This window comes from Pelobates fuscus, chromosome 1 (assembly GCF_036172605.1).
Source record: "Pelobates fuscus isolate aPelFus1 chromosome 1, aPelFus1.pri, whole genome shotgun sequence".
Classification (NCBI taxonomy): Eukaryota; Metazoa; Chordata; class Amphibia; order Anura; family Pelobatidae; genus Pelobates; species Pelobates fuscus.
This window is the reverse complement of record NC_086317.1, coordinates 336578891-336606074: the sequence shown is the minus strand read 5'-3', so window position 1 is coordinate 336606074 and position 27184 is coordinate 336578891. Positions and strand designations below refer to the sequence as shown.

The following is a 27184-nucleotide window of genomic DNA, read 5'->3' as shown; positions in this document are numbered from 1 at the left end:
GTCGGTATGACCCCCATATTAGTGTAAGGGAAGTTTATTTACCTCCCTTGTGACTCCACCCACCATGCTGCGGTTGAGGGCTTATCTAAAATCTATATATTAGTGTGGTAGTTATATGTATGTATGCAATCAAAAGATGAATTCAATATAGTTGGCTCCACGGTGTCTCACCCAATGTTTGGGGGGGATTGATGAACAGTTTGCCAGAAGTTATAACCTCTCCAACTGCTTCCAGGAACTCCAGCAGGGTGCAGCAGTTTGGTAAAAATATTTTATTGGCACAGCAATATATTTATTTCGAAAAAAATAAAATACAGTATATAAGTATATCGGTCCAAATAGTTTTTCCTATTTAAGGACTTCCTCTGGGACCACAAAGCATTAAACCAATAACAATAAAAAGCAGAACTGCGCCCTCCACATTGTTAGTGGTTATGTATGTGCTGCCTGTGACCCTGAAAAATGTAATAATGTCTAGCCTACCCATGCTTTTGCAAGGTTTTTGGTTAGCGTCATGTAAGTGTACTCGCTATAAGCTTCTATTGGTAGTCCTACATAGGAGATTAACTTGATATGGAAATCTAGCAGTAGCTCTCAGATGCAGCTGATGTACAGAATTCGCGTCACAATTATTTTACTATTGTTTATTTTGTTTTTGCTAAATATATCCCAACCTTTTCATGCATATTTGTTATTAACTACTTCACAAGGCCATCTTTTCACATCTTGTAATGTAAAAACCCCATTTCATTACTGAAACGTCATATTTTAAAGGACTACTAAAGGCACTCAGACCACTTCACCTTAATTACATTGCCTTGGTGTATCCTTCCTGTAGCTTTATACGTGTAATGTAAAACATTGAGGTTTTGTAGAAACAGCAATTTTTTCATTGCAAGGTCCATACAGCCACTACAGTTGCTTCCTTCTTGAGAACCAAGTCAAACTAAGAGCAGCATTTGATTGACAACAGTTACATAGTTACATAGCTGAAAAGAGACTTGCGTCCATCAAGTTCAGCCTTCCTCACATTTGTTTTTGCTGTTGATCCAAAAGAAGGCAAACAAACCCAGTCTGAAGCACAATTTTGCAACAAGCTAGGAAATAAATTCCTTCTTGACCCCAGAATGGCAGTCAGATTTATCCTTGGATCAAGCAGTTATTGCCCTACATTGAAAGATTAAATCCTTGAATATTCTGTTTTTGCAAGTATGCATCTAGAAGGTGTTTGAACATCTGTATGGACTCTGATAAAACCACTTCTAAAGGCAGAGAATTCCACATCCTTATTGTTCTTACAGTAAAAATAACCTTTCCTTTACCTTAGACAAAATCTTCTTTCTTCCAGTCTAAACGCATGACCTCGTGTCCTATGTAAAGTCCGGTTTGTGAATAGATTTCCACACAATGGTTTGTATTGGCCCCGAATATATTTGTATAATGTTATCATATCCCCTCTCAGGCGACGTTTTTCGAAACTAAATAGGTTTAAATTTGTTAACCTTTCTTCATAGCTGATATGTTCCATTCCTTTTATTAATTTTGTAGCACGCCTCTGCACTTTTTCTAGTGCCATAATATCCTTCTTTAGAACAGGTGCCCAAAATTGCACAGCATATTTAATATGTGGTCTTACCAGTGATTTATAAAGAGGCAAAATGATAATCTCGTCCTGAGAATGAATGCCCTTTTTCATGCATGACAATACCTTACTGGCCTTGGCCACTGCTGATTGACATTGCACATTGTTGCATAGTTTGTTGTCTATAACAATTCCCAAGTCCTTTTCGTGTGTTGTTATCCCTAATTCGCTTCCATTAAGGGTATACGTTGTGTATTCTTTACGCCGAAGTGTATAACTTTGCATTTTTCAACATTAAATTTCATCTGCCATTTGAGTGCCCAGTCCCCCAGTCTATCTAAATCCCTCTGCAGCAAAGTAATATCTTGCTCACATTGTATTATTTTACAGAGTTTTGTGTCATCTGCAAACACTGAAACATGATTTCCAATGCTGTCTTCAAGATCATTTATAAACATGTTAAATAGAAGGGGTCCCAGAACAGACCCCTGAGGGACACCACTTGCCACCTCTGTCTAGCTTGAAAATTTACCATTAATGACAACTCTTTGCACTCTGTTTTTAAGCCAATGTTCTACCCAAGAACAAGCATTTTCATCTAGACCGATTTCTTTGAGTTTGAACACTAATCTATTGTGTGGAACTGTATCAAATGCCTTGGCAAAATCCAATTAGATCACATCCACTGCAACACCCTGATCTATACTTCTACTTACTTCTTCGTAGAACGCAATCAAGTTAGTTTGACATGACCTATGGTTCATAAAACCCTGCTGATTTTTGCTGATAACCATGTTCTTCTCAAGGAATTCTTGAATATTATCCCTTAATAACCTTTCAAATATTTTCCCAGCCACAGAAGTTAAGCTCACGGGTCTATAATTTCCAGGCAAGGATTTTGAACCCTTTTTGAATATAGGAACCACATCTGCCTTCCTCCAATCCTCCGGAACACTTCCTGAAAGAAAATAATCTTGAAAGATTAAAAACAGAGGTTCACTTATTTTTACACTTAGTTCCTTAAGTACTCGTGGATGGATACCGTCAGGCCCTGGAGCTTTGTTTGTATTAATTTTCTTTAGTTGCTGCAGCATCTTGTCTTGAGTTAACCAATTACAATTATTCAGCAAGTTTTTAGTAGCAATCATTTGAACATCTATTGCCATGGGTTCTTCCTTAATATATACGGAGGAGAAATAGTTATTTAAAATTCCTGCCTTTTCCTGGTCTTCATTAACTAACACCACCGTTTCAGTTTTTAGTGTACCTACACATTTTTGGGTTTTTTAGAATTTATGTACTTAAAAAATGCTTTGGCCCCTCCCCAACCCTTAGACCCAGAACAACAAAATACATGTGCAGAGTAAGAATATATAAGCAAACAATGTACAATGCAACCAAGAAAGAAATATAACACATCTGCTTAAAATGTATGAATGACACAAACGGCAAAAATATACCGAACAAAATCTGTACCATTAAGCATACTCCCCCGTTTTCTTCTGTACCCCAACCCCAACAACAACAAATATTCAAAATAAAGAATTTATAAAAAAAATAAAAATTCTTTGGGGTTGGTTTTGCTCTCTTTAGCTATCATTTTTTTCATTTTGAAGTTTAGCAAATCGAATTGCCTTTTTGCACGCATTATTGGCTTCCTTATATCTTTTATAAGATGCATCTGACTTGTCCGATTTAAATGCTTTAAATGCCCTTTTCTTATTTTTAATCTCTTGTTTTACTTCTCTACTAAGCCACATTGGTTTTAATTTGTTTATTTTATATTTATTTCCCAATGGTACATACTGAGAAATTTACCTTTCTAATATTTGTTGTAAGATGACTTATTTATCCTCAGTGTTCTTTTCACTAAAGAGTTTATGCCAGTCAATATATTGTAAAGCTGCCCTTAACTTATTGAAATTGCCCTTTTTAAAATTATATGTTTTAGTATACCCCATGTGCTTTTGTTTTTTTGAGTTTTTTTCAAAGGACACTATATTTCCCAAGTGCTCACCTACTTGAATGTTGGTCAAAAGATCAACGTTATTTGTGAAAACCAGGTCCAGACAAGCGTCCATTCTAGTTGGTGCTTGTACAAGTTGTGTCATGAAGGTGTCATTTAACAAGTTTAAAAACCTAATTCCCTTTGCTGAGCTACTATTCCCTCTGTCCCAATATATGTCCAGGTAATTAAAATCTCCAATAATTAAAGTGTTACCCAGATTTGCAGCTTTCTCAATTTGCTCAAACAGCTGTTGTTCCTCGTCAATACTAACATTAGGTGGTTTATAACTTATCCCAACCAATAGTTGGTTTCCCTTCTTTTCCCCCAAGCAGATATTTACCCATAAAGCTTCCACATTTTCCTCATCGCATTCCACTTGCTTAAGATTTGGCTTTAAATCATGGTTGACATACAAACATACCCCACCACCCTTCTTGTTTTTCCTATCCTTCCTAAATAACATGTACCCATTTAAGTTAACTGCCCAGTCATGTGTCTCATCCCACCATGTTTCAGTTATGCCTATTATATCATATTGTTTAGTGTATGCTACTGCCTCTAGTTCCCCCATTTTGTTATTTAGGCTCCTTGCATTAGTAAGCATACATTTAATATCATGAGTCACTTGTACTTTTTGTGAATTATCAACATTGCATAGCTTCTCTGTTCTGAGCTTGCCCCTCCCCCCGTCTCCACCCCCTTATACTGTGCTAAAGCCAATCTCCTTTCTGTCCTATCTCCATTTTGTAGATTGCTATGACCCTCCCCCTTACTACTAGTTTAAAATCTCCTCCAACCTTCCAGCCATCCTATCCCCCACCACTGCAGACCCTCTCCCGTTTAGGTGCAATCCATCACTACTATAAAGGTTTTACCCAATCACAAAGTCGGCCCAGCTCTCTAAAAACCCAAAACCCTCCTTCATGCACCAAGACTTAAGCCACGCATTGACCTCTCTAATCTCTTAGAGCAGCATTTGATTGACAACAGTTCTCTTACAGCAGTATTTGATTGACACCGGTTCTCTCAGAGCAGCATTTGATTGGCAGTTGTTTTCTTAGAGCAGTATTTGATTGACACCGGTTCTCTTAGAGCAGCATTTGATTGGCGCCGGTTTTCTTAGAACTGCATTTGATTGGTGCAGTGTGATTTGCCATGCATGTGTACTAGCCTTTTAATGCTTCCCTATGGGATTATATTTGCTGAGATCATCAAGAGTGAAGATCTCAGCCAAGGAAGGAAGGGCAGCTGTGGAAAGAGCAGCACAACAACAGAGAAAAGATAAGTAAATCTATCTTTTTTTCCATGCACTCAGAGAGGTGGGCGGACACCAAAATAACTACAGGGCACTATTGCATTTGGAATACATGTTTGTATTATTAATGCTACAGTGTTCCTTTAAATTACTGTGCCGTCCTATGTGATGAACAGTCCCAAACCAATTGTTAAATTATGTCTAGATCTCTGTTTTTCAGACCTAATTTGTTATTCTTTTCATAATTCATAATGTTCACTTTGATCATTTTATTACCAAATCCTATTTTCATTGTATTTATGTAAATTACTTGTTGTCAGTTATCCCCATTCTATAATTGGAAAGTACTGCAGAATATATTGGTGCTATATAAATGATAATAATAATAATACCACACAATAAACAGAAATACACACGTGTATATACAAACATGCATTGAATGCAAATATGCCTTTACATATGCTTATTTATTTTTCTCGAAGGAGTATACTGGGGGTACATAAGAATCTTGAATTGGACCTCCAGTTTTATCCCAGTTATTGGATCTTTCTTCTGACTCTCTTGCTCTGCAGTAATGAAAGGCTATTTTTTATCATGTGCGTGTCTCATGTCGATCTCTTCATTCTCTGGTGACTGTATATATTCTTACTGCTAGGCCCCTTATGTTTTGAATTTCTCTCTATCCAGTAACCAGTCATGGGAAAAGGAAAGTACACCCTCTTTTAATTCTATGATTTTATATATCAGGACATAATAACAACAATCTGTTCCTTAGCAGGTCTTAAAATTAGGTAAATACAACCAGGGACGGACTGACAGCCTTCTGGGCCCCCGGGCAACATTATATCCTGGGCCCTTTGAAGACCAAATATTAATTATTAAAAGGGACGTTATAATCACCAGAACAACTACAGCTTAATGCAGTTTTTCTTGTATCCACAACTAATTCTCGCAAGCTTGTAAATGTAAACAGTGCATTTTCAGAGAAAAGGCAGTGTTTATATTACTGCCTAGGACAGGGGTAGGCAATCTTTTAGCAGTACTGTGCCAAATGGAGATTTTTTGAAGTCTGTTGGCGTGCCGGGACAATTTTTTTTCAATTGAGGTGAGTATGTTGCCGAATTTTGCTTGTGTTATTTGTGGGTGCTGCAGTTACTTTGTAGCATTGTATTTGTGCCTATGTGGGCTGTTATTGTATAGAATACGTTCACTAGTAGTTTGTGGCATTGTGTGTGGTTGTGTATGATACCTATGAATGGGGGCTGCTTGTGGAATTGTGTGTGGATGATATGTGTATATGTGTGTTTGTGGATAGTCCGTAGTGTTGTGTTTGTGGGGACTGTGTTTGTGTGTGGACTGTTTCTATTATTTGTATGAGTGGGAGGTTAATTCTGCAGTTCTGTGTTTATCTAGCAGTGTGGGTGACTTCCCTGGGGCCCAGTAGGGGAACAGGCTGGCCAGGTACAGGTCAAGGGCAGGAGCTGCAATAGCTGCAATAGCTGCTGCGGGTTGCTCTACTACAGTGCTGTATATTTCATTCACCAATGCTGCAATGCGTAAATTGAGGGTTGGTCGTCACCACCTGCAATCACCACTTGGTTTGCACTAAGGTCTCCTGATAGGCCGTGCCTGTTTTGCTCTGGTAGCCTTGAGTGCCGTACAAAGGCACCCAAAGTGCCATGCATGGCACATGTGCCGTAGGTTGTTGACCCCTGGCCTAGGAACACCTCTAGTGGGAGGCACTGATGTTCAACATCTCCACGCTCTGCACGAAGACTTAAACGCTTTATTATGTGTCTACTTGGGGATGTTTGCTGGTTCTTAGGAATTCATGGTAAATATTGAGTGGCAGTGATTAAATGCATCTCTATGAGGAGATGCTAATTAGTGCAGTGTGGCGTTTAGCTGTACATGCGCAATAGCCTCCCAATACTTTCCTATGGGAAAGCACTAAATTGTCTTAGATCAAGGCTTGACAAATTTGTTTGGAATCTAAGAGCCAGCTAGAAAAGTAAGGAGCCAGTCATTTTCAACAAGCAGATTTTTTCAAATTCAATTCTTAAAGGGACACTATAGTCACTAGAACCACTATAGCGTGATGTAGTTGTTCTGGTGTCTATAGCTTGTCCCTGCAGGCTTTTCAGCAAAATGGCAGTGTTTACATTGCTGCTTAGTAACACTTCTAGTGACAGTCACTCAGACGGCCACTAGAGAGTCCTGGGTCAGGACTGTGCATGCACAAAATCCTCCCAATGCTTTCCCAAGGGAAAGCATTGGGTTAGCTGAGATCATGAAGATTGATAATCTCAGCCATGAAGGTGGTACCAGCCGCGGCAAAACTTGCATGGCGTGAGAAAAAAAGGTGATCGGAGTGGGCAGGTACCTAAACGCACACACACACTCTGACAGGCTCACACACACACACACTGAAAACAGGCTTGCACACACACACACTCTGACAAGCTCACACACACACAAGCACACACATTGTCAGGCTCACACAAACACACACACTCTGACAGGCACACACAACAGGCACACACAATCTGACAGACTCACACACGCACACTCATTCTGACAGGCTTACACACACACACACACACTCACTCTGACAGGCTCACATACACACACATATTTGTTTGAACTGAAACCCATTCATACCTTTGGGATAGCTGAGTGGATTTTTCCTTTCCCTGGGGTCCAGTGGTGCTGCTCTCTTCCTGTGTGCGAAGAAGCAGTAATCTTACTGCAGTTCCTCTCTGCTCCCTGGTTGCTCTCTGGGGCCAGAGTGACATCATATTCCGGATCCCAGCATCATTAAACAGCGCGAGGGAGCAGAGAGTAGCTGCAGTAAGATTACTGCACACTCCCTCGCCACCTACAATGCTCTTGCGGGCGGCCGGCTCCATGCTGCCTCAGCCAGAGCGGGGAGACGCTGAATGGCAGTGCTGCCTACTGTGCTGCATTGAGCCAGGAAGCACCTCTAGTGGCCATCTGAGGAGTGGCCACTTCGAGGTGTCCCTAGGGGCAATGTAAACACTGCCTTTTCTCTGAAAAGGCAGTGCTTGCATGAAAATGCCTGAAGGCAATGATTATACTCACCAGAACAATTACATTAAGCTGTTCTGGTTACTATAGTGTTCCTTAACCCCTTAAGGACCGGACTGTTTTTGCGATGTTGTACATTTGCGACCAGGCATCTTTGTGACACTTTTGTGGTGTTTGTGTTTAGCTGTCATTTTCCGCTCTCTCATTTACTGTTCCCATACAAATTATATATTGTTTTTTTCAGGACAAAAGGGGCTTTCTTTACATACCATTATTTATATAATCTCATGTAATTTAATTAAAAAAAAAATGAAAAAATATGATGAAAAATTGAAAAAAATACATGTTTTTTTACTTTTACTTGAAAGATCTTTTACTCATCTACAAAAGTGAATGAAAAAAAAACTGCTAAATAGATTCAAAATGTTGTCCTGAGTTTAAAAATACCCAGTGTTTACATGCTTTTTGCTATTTTTTTGCATGTTATAGGGCTATAAGTACAAGTAGGATATTGCGGTTTCAAAACATACATTTTTAAAATGTATCAATAGTGACATTGTAACACTATTATCTGTCATAAATCGCTGAATAACACCCCACATGTACATATTTTTTTTAAAGTAGACGACCCAAGGTATTCAATATGGGGTATGTCCAGACTTTTTTAGTAGCCACTTAGTCGCAAACACTGGCCAAAGTTAGCGTTCATATTTGTTTGTGTGTGAAAAAAGTAAAAAACTAAATTGAACGCTAATTTTGGCCAGTGTTTGTGACTAAGTGGTTACTAAAAAAGACTGGACATACACCATTTGCAATACATTGGATTGTCTTCTTTTGCAAATGGTATGCCATCATGGGGGTAATTCTCATTCCTCGGCTACCATACGCTCTTAAAGGCAACATAACCAACCTGGCCATTTTCAATGTAAAAATATTTGACCCATATATTTGACCCTGTAACTTTCAAAAACGCTATAAAACCTGTACATGGGGGGTACTATTATACTCAGGAGACTTTGCTGAACACAAATATTAGTGTTTCAAAACTGGAAAATGTATCACAACAATTATATCATCAGTAAAAGTGCTGTTTGTGTGTGAAAAATTAAAAAAAAAGTCACTTTCACTGACAATATCAGCGCTGTGATATGATTTACTGTTTTGAATCACTAATATTTGTGTTCAGTGAAGTCTCCCGAGTAAAACAGTACCCCCTATGTACAGGTTTTAGGGTGTCGTAGAACGTTACAGGCTAAAATACAGTGCTAACAAATTAAATTCTCTGGACTTTCGACCTGGGTTGGCAGGCAGGTCCCTTAAATTGCAATCAATAAAATTACTTAATTATGTAAAAATATTACATAAATACACACGTAGAATTTTAATATATATGCATATTTATATATTTGAAGTCTACGTGTATATTTATATAATTATTTATGTAATTTTGTATATGGACATATGTATAGTTTGTATTCTTTTTATTTATTTATATATACATAGATATATATACAATTTCATTCTAAGTGTATTTTGATATAAATATATATATATTAATATCAAAATACAGTTAGAATAAAATTTCATATAGATATAATTTTTTTTTAATTTTTATTATTATTTTTACCTTTTTTTATTTTTTTTTTTAATTCTTTATTTTGGTAGTGCTTAGGTTCACATACATTTATGTAACGCCACAACAGCGTAGAACTCGCTTACATAAACATTTCAGGGCATCGTGGCAAGTGAGAAAGAGCACATTTTTTGTTTTATAGAATAATCGAGCTAAGTGCATGAAAAAACAAACAGTGTTTGAAGCATGCTTAGTTAGTCTAATAGTAGAGTACGACTATTTATATAGCAGACTGGTCATTTTCAATATGGGTTGCATGAGAAGTGAGATTAGATATGTCAGTAGTTAAACAAGCTTATTATATAATTATATAGCAGTAACTGTTGGTCCTAAGGTACACCAGAGTGTGCAAGCTAGCCTGTCTACAGTTAATGGTACAGTGATATACGTTAAGTTGGTATAGGTTACATGCTAGACAGACATATTATATAGCAGAGACCACTGGAGTCTGGCTGACTGCTAAACAGGTACTTATGTCCATGTAAGTCCATGCTGGAGAGGTGGATAGGCGAGAGCAGGAACACATCGATCATTTGCTGTAAGTGATGTCCCAGAAGCTGCATGGCATTTGTAGTGTGTGCCTCTGTGATGGTTTGGAGTGCCTTGAGGACGTCACTGGAAACGATGAGTCCAGTTAAGGTTTGCGGCTCCGGTCTGATGTCGCTGGTAGGCTTCAGGGGATGGTCCAGAGTAAAGGTATGCGGCAGGTACCGGCCCCTCCGCTTCTCGCCGTTCGGTTTGCGCCGGGCTGGGGTGAGAGTTGAGGTCTCGCTTTACCGGCGGTCTACGTGGGTGCAAGCAGTAGGCTGAGCGGTTGCGGGCAGCCGGCGGATCTTTGTGCCGTCCCGTACAGTGCCCGGAGGAGGAAGAAGGTCTCCCAGATTCCAGCCATAGCGGAGGTGAGTAACAGATTGGTGTTTGATGGTGTATGCAGGCTTTATGCCATCGCACCTGGCCTCCGCCATTTTGATTGTAGTGCTGGGGTTGCGGGTCTTTGCGGCCCAGTTACTGTGCTTCGTGATGCTTGGATCCCGAGGGTGCGGACCGGGATCACCCCCCCGGTCCAAAGGGGGGGGGTTTGGGGCCGGTTCCCCGCAGGTCCGACTCATGGCTGAGCGCTGATGGGCAGTCAGTGGGGCAGCGGCCGTCCACCCCCCTCACCGCCTGAGTAGGCCTTAAGGTGCCGATGAGGAACCCTCCTCCTGGGGACTGAAGCCCGTTTGGCCAGCCTCTCCCTAGATCCAGGGCTCTCTGCCCGCTGGGGGCCACCGGAGCTGGTCGGTTTTCTGCCCAAAGTTGCAATTTTGGTGCCAATCTGGGCCTAGTTTGCAGGAGCTGGTGTCTAGTGCGACCGTCCAGCTCGGCGGTCCGGCCCCGCCCCCTTATTTATTTTAAATTACTTATTATTTGTATTTTATAATAATATATATATACAATATATATAGTTATTATATACATTATATATATATACACGTGTGTAATTTAATTCTAAGTGTATTTTTATATTAATATATGTACATATTAATATAAAAATACACTTAGTATGACATGATATATAGACGTATATTATATACATATAATATACGTCTATATATCATATATATACACATATATAATTTTTTTTTTTTTTTATTAACTTTAACTTTAATTTTTTTTATGATTTTACAGTTGCAGGGAGACTGCCTGTCAGCACAGGCAGTCCCCCTGCAGGCAGACACGTGGACACCTATTGTGACCATGTGGTCGCCCTGTTGAGCGATCACATGGCCACAAGGGTCCTAATCTGCCATGGGGAGACTGTCTGGGCTGCAGGCAGTCTCCCCACACCGGGACCAACGCCGATCGCCACCGGGGGAACAACGACGATCGGGTAAGTACATACGACCGTTAGGACGGTTCAGGACCGTCAGCGGTCGGCAAGGCAAAAATGCAGATGACGGTCCTGAACCGTCCTCGGTCGTTAAGGGGTTAAAAAAGCAAAAGTAATATATAATGGGCTGTACAAAAGAATCTGTAAGCAATATCAAGTAATGACACTTTAGTTAAACTAATGATCAAAATTTTTTTTTAAATCCCCTATAAGTGGAAAAGATAAAAACACACACATCACACAAATTAGACAAACATCAAGAAATAAAAAGAGAACCAAATAAAACATGTAATAAATAAATAAAAACACATCTCCCCCATATCTCTACAAAAACCCCTGTGTGCCTCTGCCCTGTCTTACCCCTTCAATCCACATATTTATCTGCCCTTTTCACCCCAAGCCTGCTTACCTTGACCAGTCTGATTTTTTTTTCCTCCCTCTAGCTTGGGAGGATCTGCTGTGCCAGACTCCTGTTCTCACCCTCAATCCATGCCTTGTGTGCTCTGTGTGAGAGGGGAGGAGGGGTGTGATGTCACTTCCTGTCCCCTTTCATCCTCACACGGAGCACTGTGCACTAGCTGCAGGGAGAGCAGGTAAGCTGCCAGGTCTCACGCTGAATGGGGGAACGGAACTGCAGGGTGACAGGTCGCTGGGGCCCTCTGTATCATCATCTCTGATCTCCACAACAGAAGCATGGCTGTGCAGCCGGGCCCCTGACTGCCTCGGACCCTCGGTCCACGGCCGAGTGGTCAGTCCTGAATACAACCTCAGATGAACAACAACACATGACATGTTACACTGTGTCGTGATTTATTTAACAAAAATTATGCCAAAATGGAGAAGCCATGTGTGAAAAACTATGTACACTCTTAGAACAATAGCATTCAAAAAGGGTGTCTTTCTTTTTCCAATCACTGTATTTGGGGGTGTGGGGGATTATTGGGGGCCCTTGGAGCTTTGCTCTTTCACACCCTTCAGTGTCTTTTGTTTTCTACTTTGGATTTGACAACATGTATCTTTTCCAGTCTTCCCCATCTTGGTTTGTCTTTCCCATTTGTACTGTCCTCCTGAATCTGTATTTTCTTACCTTAGTTTCTCTCTTTTTTTTTTCTCATTTGTTGTCTATTGTCAACTTTCATTTCTTTTCTCCTAATCAGCTTCCACCTCTTTTTTTTGTTTAAAGCATTTACCCATCCCCCTTTTCTTTTGTTATTGCCTCTCTTGACACTGTAGATGAAATGCATCCATATAACCCTCAAAGGTGGTTTTAAAATCTATCATATTTGAATTAAATTGGAATTATTTCAAAATAATATAGGGTCTCATTATTTTTGATTCTGTCAACAGTATGCAGTGTTGTCACAATATGACACTGCTAAGTAAATTGTGTTGTGTGTGAAATACAGGAAATTATGGGGTTCTGGTACCTGTTTATAATTATTTCTGAGCTAATATACATGGTTTTCCTCTTCATGTGTTGTGTGAACATTTTTAGTTACAGGCGAATATAGCACTTCCGTCTGTATTTTTTTGAACATTCTGCTAATTATCATATCCAATTATCAAGTTTTAATTCATTATGTTGACTGGTTCACATGGTGTAAATAAATGTTGTAACCTAAAGTGATAACTTTATTACTGTTAATGAATACCTCTGTTATATATTTGAACATTTAAGGTGCCACAAGTAGCAAAGATGCTCATGATGTGCTGTACGCAAGGCAGAAAATCATTGTCGTTGCCAAAGCATTTGGACTACAAGCCATTGATCTTGTTTACATTGACTACAATGATGGAGATGGACTTCTGAGACAGTCAAGAGAAGGAGCCCTGATGGGATTCTCTGGTATGTTATCGTAAATATAAGTAGAGATTTATTGTTCAGGTTTAATGAGTGACACGAATATAATAAAAATAGAAAAACAAGAGGAGGTAATGTGATTGACAAAATATAATGTGCAAATTGACTTTGTTAGACCTTTGCGGATGTGTATTGGGTTTATTTTCAAGACTTAATGAGTGTGTTAAAAATAAATTTATGTATGTGAATATCATCCTGATATTTCCAATTTATACACTTGTAGCATTTGTATGGTAGGGTAATTATACAGAAAACGGTAAGAACATCATCTTTTTCTGTGAAATTACAAAGTACATTTCCATGAAATGGCAAGGTAAAATAGGTGAAATCTGTAATCCCTTTCCAATATAGACATCTAATTTGTGTGCTTTTAATCAGGTATGTATTCCTAACGCCATAGTATCCTGACACCCATTTAGGTGTGAGGATTTGAAAGGTGAGCATTGCTTACCTTTCAGCCCTCGCCATGCTGGTCTCGACGATTGCGCTATGTCTCCTCATCAGTGTATATGATCTCAATTAATCCAATGTCTCATTGGGAGTCTATTGTGTATGTGTGGCAATAACTTGTTCTCTATGAAACCATCTACTTGAATAGCAGAGTTTAACTCCGCTATGGAAAACAGCCAGTAGGGCAGGGACAGGCAACCTTTGGTACCCCAGATGTCGTGGACTACAACTCCCTCAATGCTTTGCCAGAATTATGGCTGTAAGAGAATTATTAAGTGCCGAAGGTTCCTGATCCCTGCACTGGAGGCATGTACCCTTAAACAGACAGGGACATGGCACCTGACCACTTAATTGAGATGAAGAGGTCTGGGTGCCTATAGTGTCCCTTCAAGTTGGTCAGTCATTGCAATGATACTGAATTTTTCATTGTCACATTTTTTTTGTGTGTGTCAAGAATAGTCCACCACCAAAAAGCTATGCAGATGAGACCGAATAAGCCTTTGTATTTTAAAGACCAAAGGAGTAAGACAGAATTTGCCCAGGGCAACAGACATACCGCAGTTAGTAACAACAAAGAAATCAAACTGCCATAATAATAATGATAATAATAACAACCGCCTTAGTGGATCCTCATACCATAGACATTTAGCAAACAAAAGTGTTCATAGCATAACACAATTTATTAACATCAAACAATTAAACAATCAAGTGAGCCTCACACTGCCCATTCTCACATGCAGCAAATTGTATTTAAAATAAATCTATAAAAATGCGATATTCTCACCTCAAATATCCAACCATGTGTGTGACAGCAGTTCAAGTCCTATTGATATGCATCCAGAGAGTGATAGAAATCCCTTTAGAAATAAAGTCACACTTTATGTCTTCATCGATGCAACAGTTAAAAAGGCTTCCGCCATTTAAAGTGGGAACCGATAAGTTTTAAACCCACAAATTTGTGCTCAACTATCAAGCCGCGTCTTCTACTCCTTCTCCCCTGGTCAGCTTCTCCTTGTTCTGGGTCTTGGAGGAATGCACTGGAGTGATGACGTTTTGTTTAGTTTTACTATTACTGGAATGCCCTGGTGACAGTGGCGTCACCACCTAGATCAAGCTGTGCCCCCCCAATTGAAAGTGAAGTTACTGCTCACTGGGCTACCTCCATGTTACTGAGAGCCCAGCCCCTGAGCAGATGGATGGATCATGCAGGCAGGGGAAGCCCCCTGCCTGTAAACACGGACAGACACTGGAGGGTGGCGGGAGCAGGAAGCAGGCTGTGCTCACAGTGCGCCGCTCTCCTGCTCCTCCAGCAGAAAGAAAGGGGAGACTTCCTGCAGGCTGGAGAATGGTTCCTCCTCCACAGCACTAGCACAGGTATTGCCCACATGGAGCCTAAGGGAGCTGATTTTGTGCATGTGTGTGTGTGTAAATAAAGTATGACTATAAACTGGTGTGAGTGACATTGTGTGTGTATACTTTAGTAAGAGTGTGTGTTATTGAGTGTATACTTAATTACAGTGTGTGTTAGTGAGTGTGTGACATTGTGTGTGTATACTTAAGTGTGTGTTAGTGAGATGTGTGTTTAGATACACACACTACAACACAGATACACATATTGAAACAGACACAGAGATACATATACTGGCACATACATTCAGATACACACACATATTGACATGCACACAAGTCATGCTTTATAGATTTGCAGCCACCTTCCTGTTAGCTTACCTTTGTGTCCAGGAGGGTGGCTTGCTGATAGTTCTGTTGCTGGCTGTGGCTGATGGGAGTGAGCATGCAGCAGCGCTCACTCCAGCCCTTTCCTCTGCCTCCATGCTGCTGCCTCCTCCCAGGCGGCAGCTCTCTGTTAAGCAGGGAGGAACTGATAGGGTGTCATCACTTCCTCCCTGCCAGCTGATATCACAGGGGCCCGGCTCTTAAAGGGCCAGCAAACCACAGGGCCCTTGTTTAATGAGTTGTATGGGTGTGTTAGGGGGCGCAAATCATACACAATATAATGAAAATCACACACACATTAGATTGTGTGTGTGATTTCCGGGATATTGTGTATGATCTGCGGGTGTCAGGGAGCCACATTCAACATGCGGGTGTCTCACGGAACTCCCGGGAGACTTGGGATGTCTGGTATTAGGCAGTATGTGTGTATGGATCTATGTGTTAGGCAGTGTGCGTGTATGGCTGTATGTAAGGCAATATATGTGTATAAATGTATGTATTGTGCAATATGTGTGTACAGATGGCTGTATTAGGCAGTATGTGTGTATGGATGAATGTATTAGGCAGTATGTGTGTATGGATGTAGGTATTGGGCAGTATGTGTGTATAGATGTGTGTATTAGGCAGTATGTATGGATGTATGGATGTAAGTATTAATCAGTGTGCATGTATTGGTGTATGTATTAGGCAGTGTGTGTTTATGGGTCTATGTATTGGGCAATATGTGTGTATAGATGTATGTGTGTATGGATGTATTAGGCAGTGTGCGTGTATGGGTGTGTCTGTAGTAGGCAATATGTGTGCAGGAGCAGAACAAGTAGAGAGGAGGCAGCGCAGAGCAAGTAGAGAGGAGCAGATCAAGCAGAGAGCAGCAAGAGCAGAGCAAGCAGAGAGGACAAGCGCAGAGCATGCAAATAGAAGCACAGCAAGCAGAGAGGAGGCAGAGCAGAGCAAGCAGAGAGGTGTAGAGCAAGCAGAGAGGAGCAAGAGCAAAGGAGGCAGAGCAGAGCAAGCAGAGAGGAGCAGAGCAAGCAGAGAGGAGCAGGTATTGTGACCAGCAGCCTGTGCCACATATAGGTTCTGAGAAAAGTGAATTAATTGCAATTGTTACGAGTGGTGTGAGTGTGACAAAGGTTACTTACCCCTGATTGCAGACAGTGAGTGGTATGACAGTGACACGTACTCCTGAGATTGCAGACAGTGGTGTGACAGTGTCACCTTACTTACCAGAGATTGCAGACAGTTTGCAGTGCGGCTCCTCATAAGGTGTGAAACCTTACCTAACTGAGAGTGCAATTTGCAGAGGGACTGAGTGAGCGGAGCAGACACTCCAGACAGTGGCACTACTACTGTAAGTAACGTGAACTTTAATTGCAGCTTTTGACTAAATGATATGTATGTACCCAGGATTCCATATTGTGAGCATGAGAATGAAACAAGTCATTTTAGTTTGTGTTGGTATAGTATTCACCAACTATAGGTCAGGGCACAAACTTTAGTGCCATCCATTTTTAGCTGGTCATGGAAGTAGAGCTAAATCTGCTCTTCTTACAGGAAAAGTTCATTTGAGTTAGCCTTTCATAATACAACTTTGTATCATTTTAAATGCTTAAACTCTGAGTGTAGAGAATACACTGTTAAGTGACCATTTTCTATGTATGTGAAATATTTATATAAAAGTGTTAATTACATATACACACATACACACATGTAATTGTAATTGCCCCCATACTTTTGTCCCTGGCCCCCTATATGCCCCTCCCCCCCTAAATATGAATACTGGAGACGCCACTGCCTGGTGATCTATATCAATATTTAAATTCTGCAGGACTTATGAGTAGCAACCATGTATTCATGGCAGAAATGTCTGTGTATTCATATTCTAGTCCTGTGTTTTCTGTAGCGTAATGCTCCATGCTATGAGGATGGAATTGTCTAGGAAGGATTTCAAAAACATTCCAGGAAATTCAACTTACTGCATTGTAGTACCCAGTCGCTAGATTAATTTATGAATGTTTAAAATGTGTGGAGGTTTAAAACCTGCTCATGTTTTTTCTTACTGCATAACTGAAATGGTACTGCTTCAAAACAAACACATCCAAACAAGACTGTTGGAAATAAATAGAAGTAAATGGTTAGCAGAAATTTGCAAACGGCTAATCTGGATAGAAAATAGAAGAAATTACAAGTCTGCTAGATGATAAGTCATATCAGAAAAAGAGATGCAAAGGTATCCGGATTTCATTACAGAAATTGCAAAAGAGATCAATTTAAGAAAGTATGCTGTATCAGTTTAGGGAATATGGTTAGACTGGGAAAAGATTAGGAAATACATGAACATGTAAATACTGTTATAAAACTGTAGACAACTATCTTATTAGGAAACCTATAAAGGAAATCATGTGACTTTATTGCTATGTAGCCATTATAAAAGTAGAAACTAGAAGCTAGATCTAAGACAGAACTTACTAGAATATACTAAGTGAAAATGAATTGATGAATAAAGCATAAGATAGTAATATATACCAGGGACAGTTCTCAAAGTCCATGATGCCACACAGGATAGGGCAGGGCATTTGTAAAAATGACTGTTGAGTCTGAAAAGACAAGCCCAGGAAAGAAAAGGTTAACCCCTTAAGGACACAGCTTCAGAAGCTTGTCTTTCACTTAATGACAACGGCATTTTTTGCATTTTTTGCTGTTTGCGTTCAACTGCAATTTGCATTTTACTAATTTATTGCACCGACGCATATTATATACCGTTTTTTAAAGGACAGAAAGGGCTTTAATTTGATGTAACATATATTTACATAAATGCTTATTTATTATTTAAAAATACAGAAAAATGCAAAAAAAAATGAAAAATCTTGATTTTTTTTTACAGTTTTTGCAATAATAATGTGTGCACAATTAGTGCAGGTTAAGGAAAGTAATTAAAAATAAATTCATTTAGTTGTTCTGATTTACAGAATATATAATGTGTCTGGGATTTTCAGATTTTTTTGGTAGTTACAGGTCACAAAGCACAAGGAGTAAAATAAACTTTTAATGTGGAGCGATTTTAGAATTTGGTATGTTTGTCTTGTAAGCTTAATAGCCATAAAAGAAAACAAAATTGCCTCACAAAAGTATATATTTATATAAAGTAGACACCACAGGCTATTTACCTAAGGTTGTTTTGACACTTTCTACGTAGCCATTTTACCGCCAACCTCTGCTAAATATTGGAGTAAAATTGTGTTTTTGGGGGGTTTTCGCACACAAACTTATAACAAAGAACTTCTCATGTGTATTTTGTAAAGTTGGTGTGTGCTATTCCTGTACAAAGTTTTATTATGTGTTCAGTTACTTCTGCTGAGTACAACGGTACCCCCATTGTATGTTTTTGGCACTATTTCGTGAAGCTACAGTGCCATATAGGAGACCTGTCCTTTTCAGTATTCACAGTAGAATTTTGAGAGACGGATTTAATGAGCCTATGCTTCCATTTGGGGTATTATAACAGTTTGACTGTTCAAAAAAACCCCACAAAGGCCTACCATTTGTAAAAGTAGACACTCCAGGGTATCTCATAAGGTGCATATTGTGCCTTAACATGCCCCCATTTTTTACCATTACATGCCAAAGTATGTGGTAAAAAATAATTTTGTGCATTTTTTATATACGGATTGCATTTTTTTTTTTTGTCAATCTTTCTTTTATTATGGCATATGCGTTATGGGATACAGAAATAGAGAAGGGAGGTACGTAGGGATAACATATGTGAGTGTTAACAAGAAGGTTCACATTACACTCCCAAGAAAACCTGCCATATTTTTCTATTTTTTTTTTAAACATGAATAATCACAGCGTTTCAGGTTAGGTTAAGCGTCACAGAGTAAAACATCATTAACTAAGGGAAAAGAGTGACGTTTAGTAGATATCATTATAACACACGTTAATGCTAACAAGCTGGTTTGTGTTTCACACTTAGGAAGGACTGCGATCATTACTTATTAAAACATGAAGAGACAAAGCGTTATTGACAATACGGGGAAACTAGTAGCGTACAATGATGCATTCGATTAAGTATAAGAGGTTCATAAGCTATTCAGCATCACAGTGTTCCTAAGCTATGCATGGTATTACAGGCTTTGAACATACATTTCCAGTACATATATAAGGTTACGGTTCGTTACAAGCAGAAAACCAAGTGTATGGGGGATAACCCCCTTTAAATGCTAGGGTCAGGCTAGAGACACTCTGCAGAGGCCAGACAACTGCCCTTATGAGATCTGCCCAGGGCACAGAGTGCATACCGGGCTATAGCGTGTCTAAAGAGAGGGGAAAAGCCAAGGTGTAGATATGGTATAGTGTGAGTCCAGGAGTAATGTGACAAGGTCACTAAGTCCGAGTCTATGTCCGCCCGGGTGTTAGGCAGTACTCAGCTGTGGTGGAGCTTGTCTCTCCCGCCGGCAGATCGTGTAAGGTGGTGAGAGGTCTCGTGTGCCGGCCTGGTGTTCCGGTCTCTGTTTCATCCAATACCTGAGGTAGGAAGCGTGGCGGTCGAGGCGTGGGTGGTCTGGATTGAGCAGGGTCGTCGCGAGGGAGGAGGGACCTCTCCCCAGCTCCAAGCTTCTTGGTGGGTCAGCTTCGGTGTGCCACAGGCTCGGGAACGCAATTGGGCCGGGCCTTTCCCTAAACAGGCGCTGCAGATAGCCCCGGTGATTCGCCGCCGCCAGCGGCGGGCGGGCTTCAGGCGAGGTGGCAGAAGCTTTAAAGGGTGCCCCTTAGTGACCCGCAGCTTGGGTGGGCAAATAGCGGTATCAGTATGCTCCGTCGGGGTGTAAGGCTGTTGCTGGGGGGCGCACGAAGGCAGTCGGGGTGAGTAAGTGCCCGCTGTCATCAGTGTCCCCTGCTGCCGCTTGTGCCGAGGGGGTATACGGAGCGGGGGTAGCCCCGGGGCCAGCCCTCGTTGAGGTTTGGGGTGACTCATCCGTGACCGGGAGTTGTAAAGTCGGGCCTCGCGTCGGGTTCCCCGCCTCCGTCTTCCCGCCTTCCCCGTCCCCCTCCGGGTCTGTGTCAGTATTGTGGGCTTCAGAGTGGGGTTCCTTGGAATAGGTGTCGATGGGGTCCCCTCCTGGGCTCCCCCTCTGCTGTCTAATTTGGCCCAGAAGTCCGCCAGAAGTCGGTCTATCCTCTCCGATAACGGCAAGAGGTGGGGTTCAGGCGCTAGGGCCCTCGTGGCTTCCGCCATTTTGGGTGTCGATGGCCCGTCGGCTTCTGCGCCCTGGTTTCTCTGCTGTAAGCTGCTTGTTGTTGCGATTGCCGGGATGACCCCCACCGGCAGGGGGGGGGGGAGAAGGTGCTTTAAATGAGCCTCCAGCGCAGCGGGTACCAGTCGGCTGGGGGATCGGCCGCCTCCCCCATGCCGCTCGCGTAGGCCGCATGCAGGCCTCGGGTCCGTTTTCTGGATGCAGTCGCCGTCGCTGCTCAGTGGAGCAAGATAGCGGTTTCGCCATCGCCTACCACCGTTTCTGAGGCTGGAAAACCGGCTGTGAGCGGGTAATTTCAACGTTTTTGTGTTGATTTCGGGTTTTTGGGCCAGGAGCTCCACTGCTGTGCGACTGCTTCGTTTGGCTGTCAGGCTCCGCCCCCACGGATTGCATTTTTGCTGGGCATTTTGTATATTTCATATGTGCCACTAAATTCAAACCCCCCAAATTATGCTCAGCTAAGTCTTCTGAGTAAAAGGACACCCCCATTGTATGTCTATGGCACTATTTCGTGAAGCTACAGTGCCACACAGGAGACCTGTCCTTTTCAGTATTCACAGTAGAATTTTGAGAGACGGATTTAATGAGCCTATGCTTCCATTTGGGGTATTATAACTAGTGATGTACCGAACTGTCCGCCGGCGAACAGTTCCCGGCGAACTTAGCGTATTCGCGTTCGCCGCGGCGGGCGGACACATGCGCAGTTCGATCCGCCCCCTATTCGTCATCATTGGGCAAACTTTGACCCTGTGCCTCTCGGTCAGCAGACACATTCCAGCCAATCAGCAGCACTCCCTCCCTTCCACACCCTCCAACCTCCCTCCCAGCATCCATTTTCGATTCATTCTGAAGCTGCATGCTTAGTGAGAGGAGGGAAAGTTTAGCTGCTGCTGATTAGATAGGGAAATTGATAGCTAGGCTAGGGTATTCAGTGTCCACTACAATCCTGAAGGACTCATCTGATCTCTGCTGTAAGGACAGCACCCCAAAAAGCCCTTTTTAGGGCTATAACGTCAGGCTGCTTTTTTTTTTTTTTATCCTGTGTAATGTAATTGCAGGTGCCTGCCTGCCAGCTTCTGTGTGAGGTTCACATTGGATACTATGCCTACTTGCCCAGTGCCACCACTCATATCTGTTTTTACAATAGGTTAAGCTTTACATTTAAAAGAAATAATTTTTTTTCACTGTAATAGAAGAGCAGTTGCCTGCCTGCCAGCTTCTGTGTCAGGTTGGATGCCTTGCCCATTTGCACAGTCAGTGTTTTAACAATAGGTTAAGCTTTACATTTAAAAGAAATAATTTTTTTTCACTGTAATAGAAGAGCAGTTGCCTGCCTGCCAGCTTCTGTGTCAGGTTGGATGCCTTGCCCATTTGCACAGTCAGTGCCACCACTCATATCTGTTTTAACAATAGGTTAAGCATTACATTTAAAATAAATAATTTTTTTTCACTGTAATAGAAGAGCAGTTGCCTGCCTGCCAGCTTCTGTGTCAGGTTGGATGCCTTGCCCATTTGCACAGTCAGTGCCACCACTCATATCTGTTTTAACAATAGGTTAAGCTTTACATTTAAAATAATTTTTTTTCACTGTAATAGAAGAGCAGTTGCCTGCCCACCAGCTTCTGTGTCAGGTTGGATGCCTTGCCCATTTGCACAGTCAGTGCCACCACTCATATCTGTTTTTTTTTTTTTTTTTTTTTTTTTTTTTTATAATTCTTTATTTTTGTTGTGCGCAAAATGGGTTACAGACAGGCCTGAGGTGCCCCGAGAGCAGTCCTCAAGAATTTACACCGCTTAACATGCGGGACATTGGGATGTCAGGCACATTTTTATAGAAAATTGGTTACACGTACATTCAACTGGTGAAAGCAAAGACTGTCGCCACAGCTAGGGTAATCAGTTTTAGCATAGCTTAACAACAGTTAGGTGGCATTGTATATCTCACAGTTTTATACAAGTTTTTAGTACAATTGCTTATCCAAGAGTTGTCATAATATGATAGCAGATAGATGGTGGATTACAAGGTTAAACGATTAAGGGTTAAACATGGCTTTGTCATTTTGAGTTATTTGTCGCTTGGTAACAGTAACTTGGGGTTAACAATTATATTGAATGCCATCGCTTTAGTATTTAAACAGTGGTGCGGTTAACTAGTTAATTAACAAAAAATCATAAACAAACATAGTAGGCTACAGAGGCACATTAAACAGTGATGCTCCTAAAGATAAGCTGCTCAGCTGAGACATTAGTAGGTATCAATTCAGTAAAGATGGGCATTAAGGAAGGACTGAGTTGCTATCTGTGTGCGAGTTGGAGTAACTAGTATAGACTATGCTAAACAACAAATATACATACGAAGGTTTGTATTAATGCAGTGCTTATTTTTTTAAAAAAACAGTTGATGTGGACACAGGTTTGTCAGCAATCTCGCCTGCCCTGTCTCAAGCAGGTATGTTTGTGTGCCCCCAGTATGTCAAACTAAGAAAGCGAAGTCATCGCTGAAGGTGAGTTAAATGAAAGTGTTTAGTCCACAGTTCCGTAAGGAGCTTTATTGTGAGGTGAGTGTCTGGGCGGTATTTTGGTACCAACGGCTGCAATGTCCCGGATGGTGCCTGATGCAGAGGTTGGAGCCCAGTGCCATCTGCTGTGCAAGTAGGTCCTTTCAGCCTATGCCCACCGGGTATACAGACCTGACCAGCATGGGGGTGCCCCGTCTGAGGGCTGCACGCTTGCTTGGCGGGGTGCAGTTGTGTTGTCCTGCGCAGCAGGAAAGGTGCCCCCCCGCTATCCTTTCCTTGTTCGGCGGTGGGTAGGCTCTCTGCCGGTATCGATTGTCGGTGGACGGCCCTGCTTTATCGTGGGTAGTGTCGCAGTGGGTGTTAGGGCGTCTTGTGTGCTGGGTTGCGCTGTGGTGTTCGGCCGTTGCTGGGAGCGCTGAGTGGTAGGCAGGTCTTGGATGCCGGCGGGCCCCGGTCTGCCGCTTGAGAGTGTGAGTGTTGCTGTCTGGGGGACAAGGTGCTTTGTCCGGCCTCGCCGAACCCTGTCGATACTTCTGGCGGGGGGCTGCTCCGGAGACATAGGGGGGATTCCCCTGCAGGCGACGTCGGACAGCCGGGCGGATCCATGCCACCACCCTTCTCACCGCCTGTCTATATAGTTGTCTCCGTGCTTTGAACTGCGTGTAGAGGTGAGTGCATAGCCGGTCAAAGAACTCTTGCACGTGTTTTGGCGGCTGAGTAAATGCGTGCTGTGCCTTGGGCTGTTTCTGTGCCGCCATCTTGGCTAGGCCCTTGCGGCCCCGTTTGGCCGTGGATTTTGGCGCTTGGGCAGGCAGTGAAGCAGCTGTCTTCGCCCTCCGCGAGGACAGGGATGACCCCCTCCGGTCCATAGGGGGGGGTAGCAGGGCTGTAGAGTGAGCCTGTCCCGTACCGGGAGGTCGACCAGCACCCCCGTGCCTCAGGCTGTGTTCCGGTTTAGGCCTCATGGCCAGTGCAGAGTTGTCCGCGGTTCTCCGGTGCCGGTCAGGCATCAATTTGTCGTTTAGGTCGTCCTGTATTTGTTTCCGAGCACCGTTTGCCGCTATCTCTCGTGGATCTGGCGCTATCGACGTTTTTGGCCCCCTTATTGCAGGAGCTAGTAGAATGTGCGACTGGCCATCTTGGCTCTCAGGCCCCGCCCCCCCATATCTGTTTTAACAATAGGTTAAGCTTTACATTTAAAAGAAATAATTTTTTTTCACTGTAATAGAAGAGCAGTTGCCTGCCTGCCAGCTTCTGTGTCAGGTTGGATGCCTTGCCCATTTGCACAGTCAGTGCCACCACTCATATCTGTTTTAACAATAGGTTAAGCTTTACATTTAAAAGAAATAATTTTTTTTCACTGTAATAGAAGAGCAGTTGCCTGCCTGCCAGCTTCTGTGTCAGGTTGGATGCCTTGCCCATTTGCACAGTCAGTGCCACCACTCATATCTGTTTTAACAATAGGTTAAGCTTTACATTTAAAATAAATATTTTTTTTTCACTGTAATAGAAGAGCAGTTGCCTGCCTGCCAGCTTCTGTGTCAGGTTGGATGCCTTGCCCATTTGCACAGTCAGTGCCACCACTCATATCTGTTTTAACAATAGGTTAAGCTTTACATTTAAAATAAATAATTTTTTTCACTGTAATAGAAGAGCAGTTGCCTGCCTGCCAGCTTCTGTGTCAGGTTGGATGCCTTGCCCATTTGCACAGTCAGTGCCACCACTCATATCTGTTTTAACAATAGGTTAAGCTTTACATTTAAAAGAAATAATTTTTTTTCACTGTAATAGAAGAGCAGTTGCCTGCCTGCCAGCTTCTGTGTCAGGTTGGATGCCTTGCCCATTTGCACAGTCAGTGCCACCACTCATATCTGTTTTAACAATAGGTTAAGCTTTACATTTAAAATAAATAATTTTTTTTCACTGTAATAGAAGAGCAGTTGCCTGCCTGCCTGCCAGCTTCTGTGTCAGGTTGGATGCCTTGCCCATTTGCACAGTCAGTGCCACCACTCATATCTGTTTTAACAATAGGTAAGCTTTACATTTAAAATAAATAAAAAAAATTTCACTGTAATAGAAGAGCAGTTGCCTGCCTGCCTGCCAGCTTCTGTGTCAGGTTGGATGCCTTGCCCATTTGCACAGTCAGTGCCACCACTCATATCTGTTTTTACAATAGGTTAAGCTTTAGATTTAAAAGAAATAATTTTTTTTCACTGTAATAGAAGAGCAGTTAGTTGTCTGCAAGCGTCTGGGTGTCAGGCCTACTTCAGCGTGTGCTCTGCAGACCTGTGCCAGCGTGCTTTGACAGTTGCCAATCATATCTGGTGTCTCTTTAGCGTGCTTTTACAAAGAAAAAAGTTTTCCAGTGTAAGCTAATAGCAGCCAGTCAGTGTCCTTCAAACAGCTCTGTCAGGCCTTCCTTCAGCGTGTGCCCTGCACAACCCTGCCAGCGTACTTTGACAGTTGCCACTCATATCTGGTGTCTCTATAGCGTGCTTTTACAAAGAAAAAAGGTTTCTAGTGTAAGCTAATAGCAGCCAGTCAGTGTCCTTCAAGCGGCTCTGTCAGTCCTTCCTTCAGCGTGTGCTCTCCAGAACTGTTCCAGTGCACATTGCCAATCATATCTGGTGTCTCTATAGCGTGCTTTTAAAACCAAAATTTTTTTTTCACTGTTATAGATTGAATAGCAGTTACTTGTCTTCAAGCGGGTGTGTCAGGCCTACAGTGTGTGCTCTGCAGAACTGTTCAAGTGCACATTGCCAATCATATCTGGTGTCTCTTTAGCGTGCTTTTACAAAGAAAAAAGGTTTCTAGTGTAAGCTAATAGCAGCCAGTCAGTGTCCTTCAAGCGGCTCTGTCAGTCCTTCCTTCAGCGTGTGCTCTGCAGACCTGTGCCAGCGTGCTTTGACAGTTGCCAATCATATCTGGTGTCTCTATAGCGTGCTTTTACAAAGAAAAAAGGTTTCTAGTGTAAGCTAATGGCAGCCAGTCAGTGTCCTTCAAGCGGCTCTGTCAGTCCTTCCTTCAGCGTGTGCTCTCCAGAACTGTTCCAGTGCACATTGCCAATCATATCTGGTGTCTCTATAGCGTGCTTTTAAAACCAAATTTTTTTTTTCACTGTTATAGATTGAATAGCAGTTACTTGTCTTCAAGCGGGTGTGTCAGGCCTACAGTGTGTGCTCTGCAGAACTGTTCAAGTGCACATTGCCAATCATATCTGGTGTCTCTATAGCGTGCTTTTACAAAGAAAATTTGTTTTTCACTGTTATAGATTGAATAGCAGTTACTTGTCTTCAAGCGGGTGTGTCAGGCCTACAGTGTGTGCTCTGCAGAACTGTTACAGTTCACATTGCCAATCATATCTGGTCTCACAGTAGCTTGCACGCATAGTGCCACTAATCCCCAAAAAAATGACAGGCAGAGGCAGGCCACCCTGCAGGGGCCGTCATGGTCGTGGTGCTGTGATTCCCTTTTGCCCTAGAATAATGCCCAGTTTTCAGAAGCCACGTACCCTGAACTTGAAAAGTTCTGAGGACATAGTTGACTGGCTAACACAGGACACCCAATCTTGTACAGCCTCCGCTCAGGCCCTTGACGCACCATCCTCCTCCAGCTTAGCTTCAGGCACCTCTCAAGATACCACTCACCCGCCTGCCGCCACCACCAAAACTAACACCACAGCCGCTTTACTTGGTATGTCAGAGGAGTTATTCACACACCCGTTTGAAGAAATGAGTGATGCGCAACCATTATTGCTAGAGGATGTAGATAACAGGGATATGTCTCAGGCAGGCAGCATTAAACACATGGAGGTACGGTGTGATGATGATGATGTTGTACCCGCTGCTGCTTTCTTTTCTGAGTTGTCAGATACAAGCGAAGTGGTTGATGATGACGATGCGTCCATGGATGTCACGTGGGTGCCCGCTCGGCAAGAAGAAGAACAGGGCGAAAGTTCAGATGGGGAGA

General features: G+C 42.2%; 1 protein-coding gene across 1 annotated transcript in view; it reads left to right on the top strand.

Annotated features, from left to right (window-relative positions):
- Positions 1–27184, top strand: part of CLYBL (citramalyl-CoA lyase) — a 550109-nt gene that overhangs the window by 454040 nt on the left and 68885 nt on the right. Inside the window, exon 6 of the mRNA XM_063425440.1 lies at positions 13075–13242. Within this exon, the coding sequence (XP_063281510.1) occupies positions 13075–13242 (168 nt within the window). The remainder of the gene's footprint in view (positions 1–13074; positions 13243–27184) is intronic.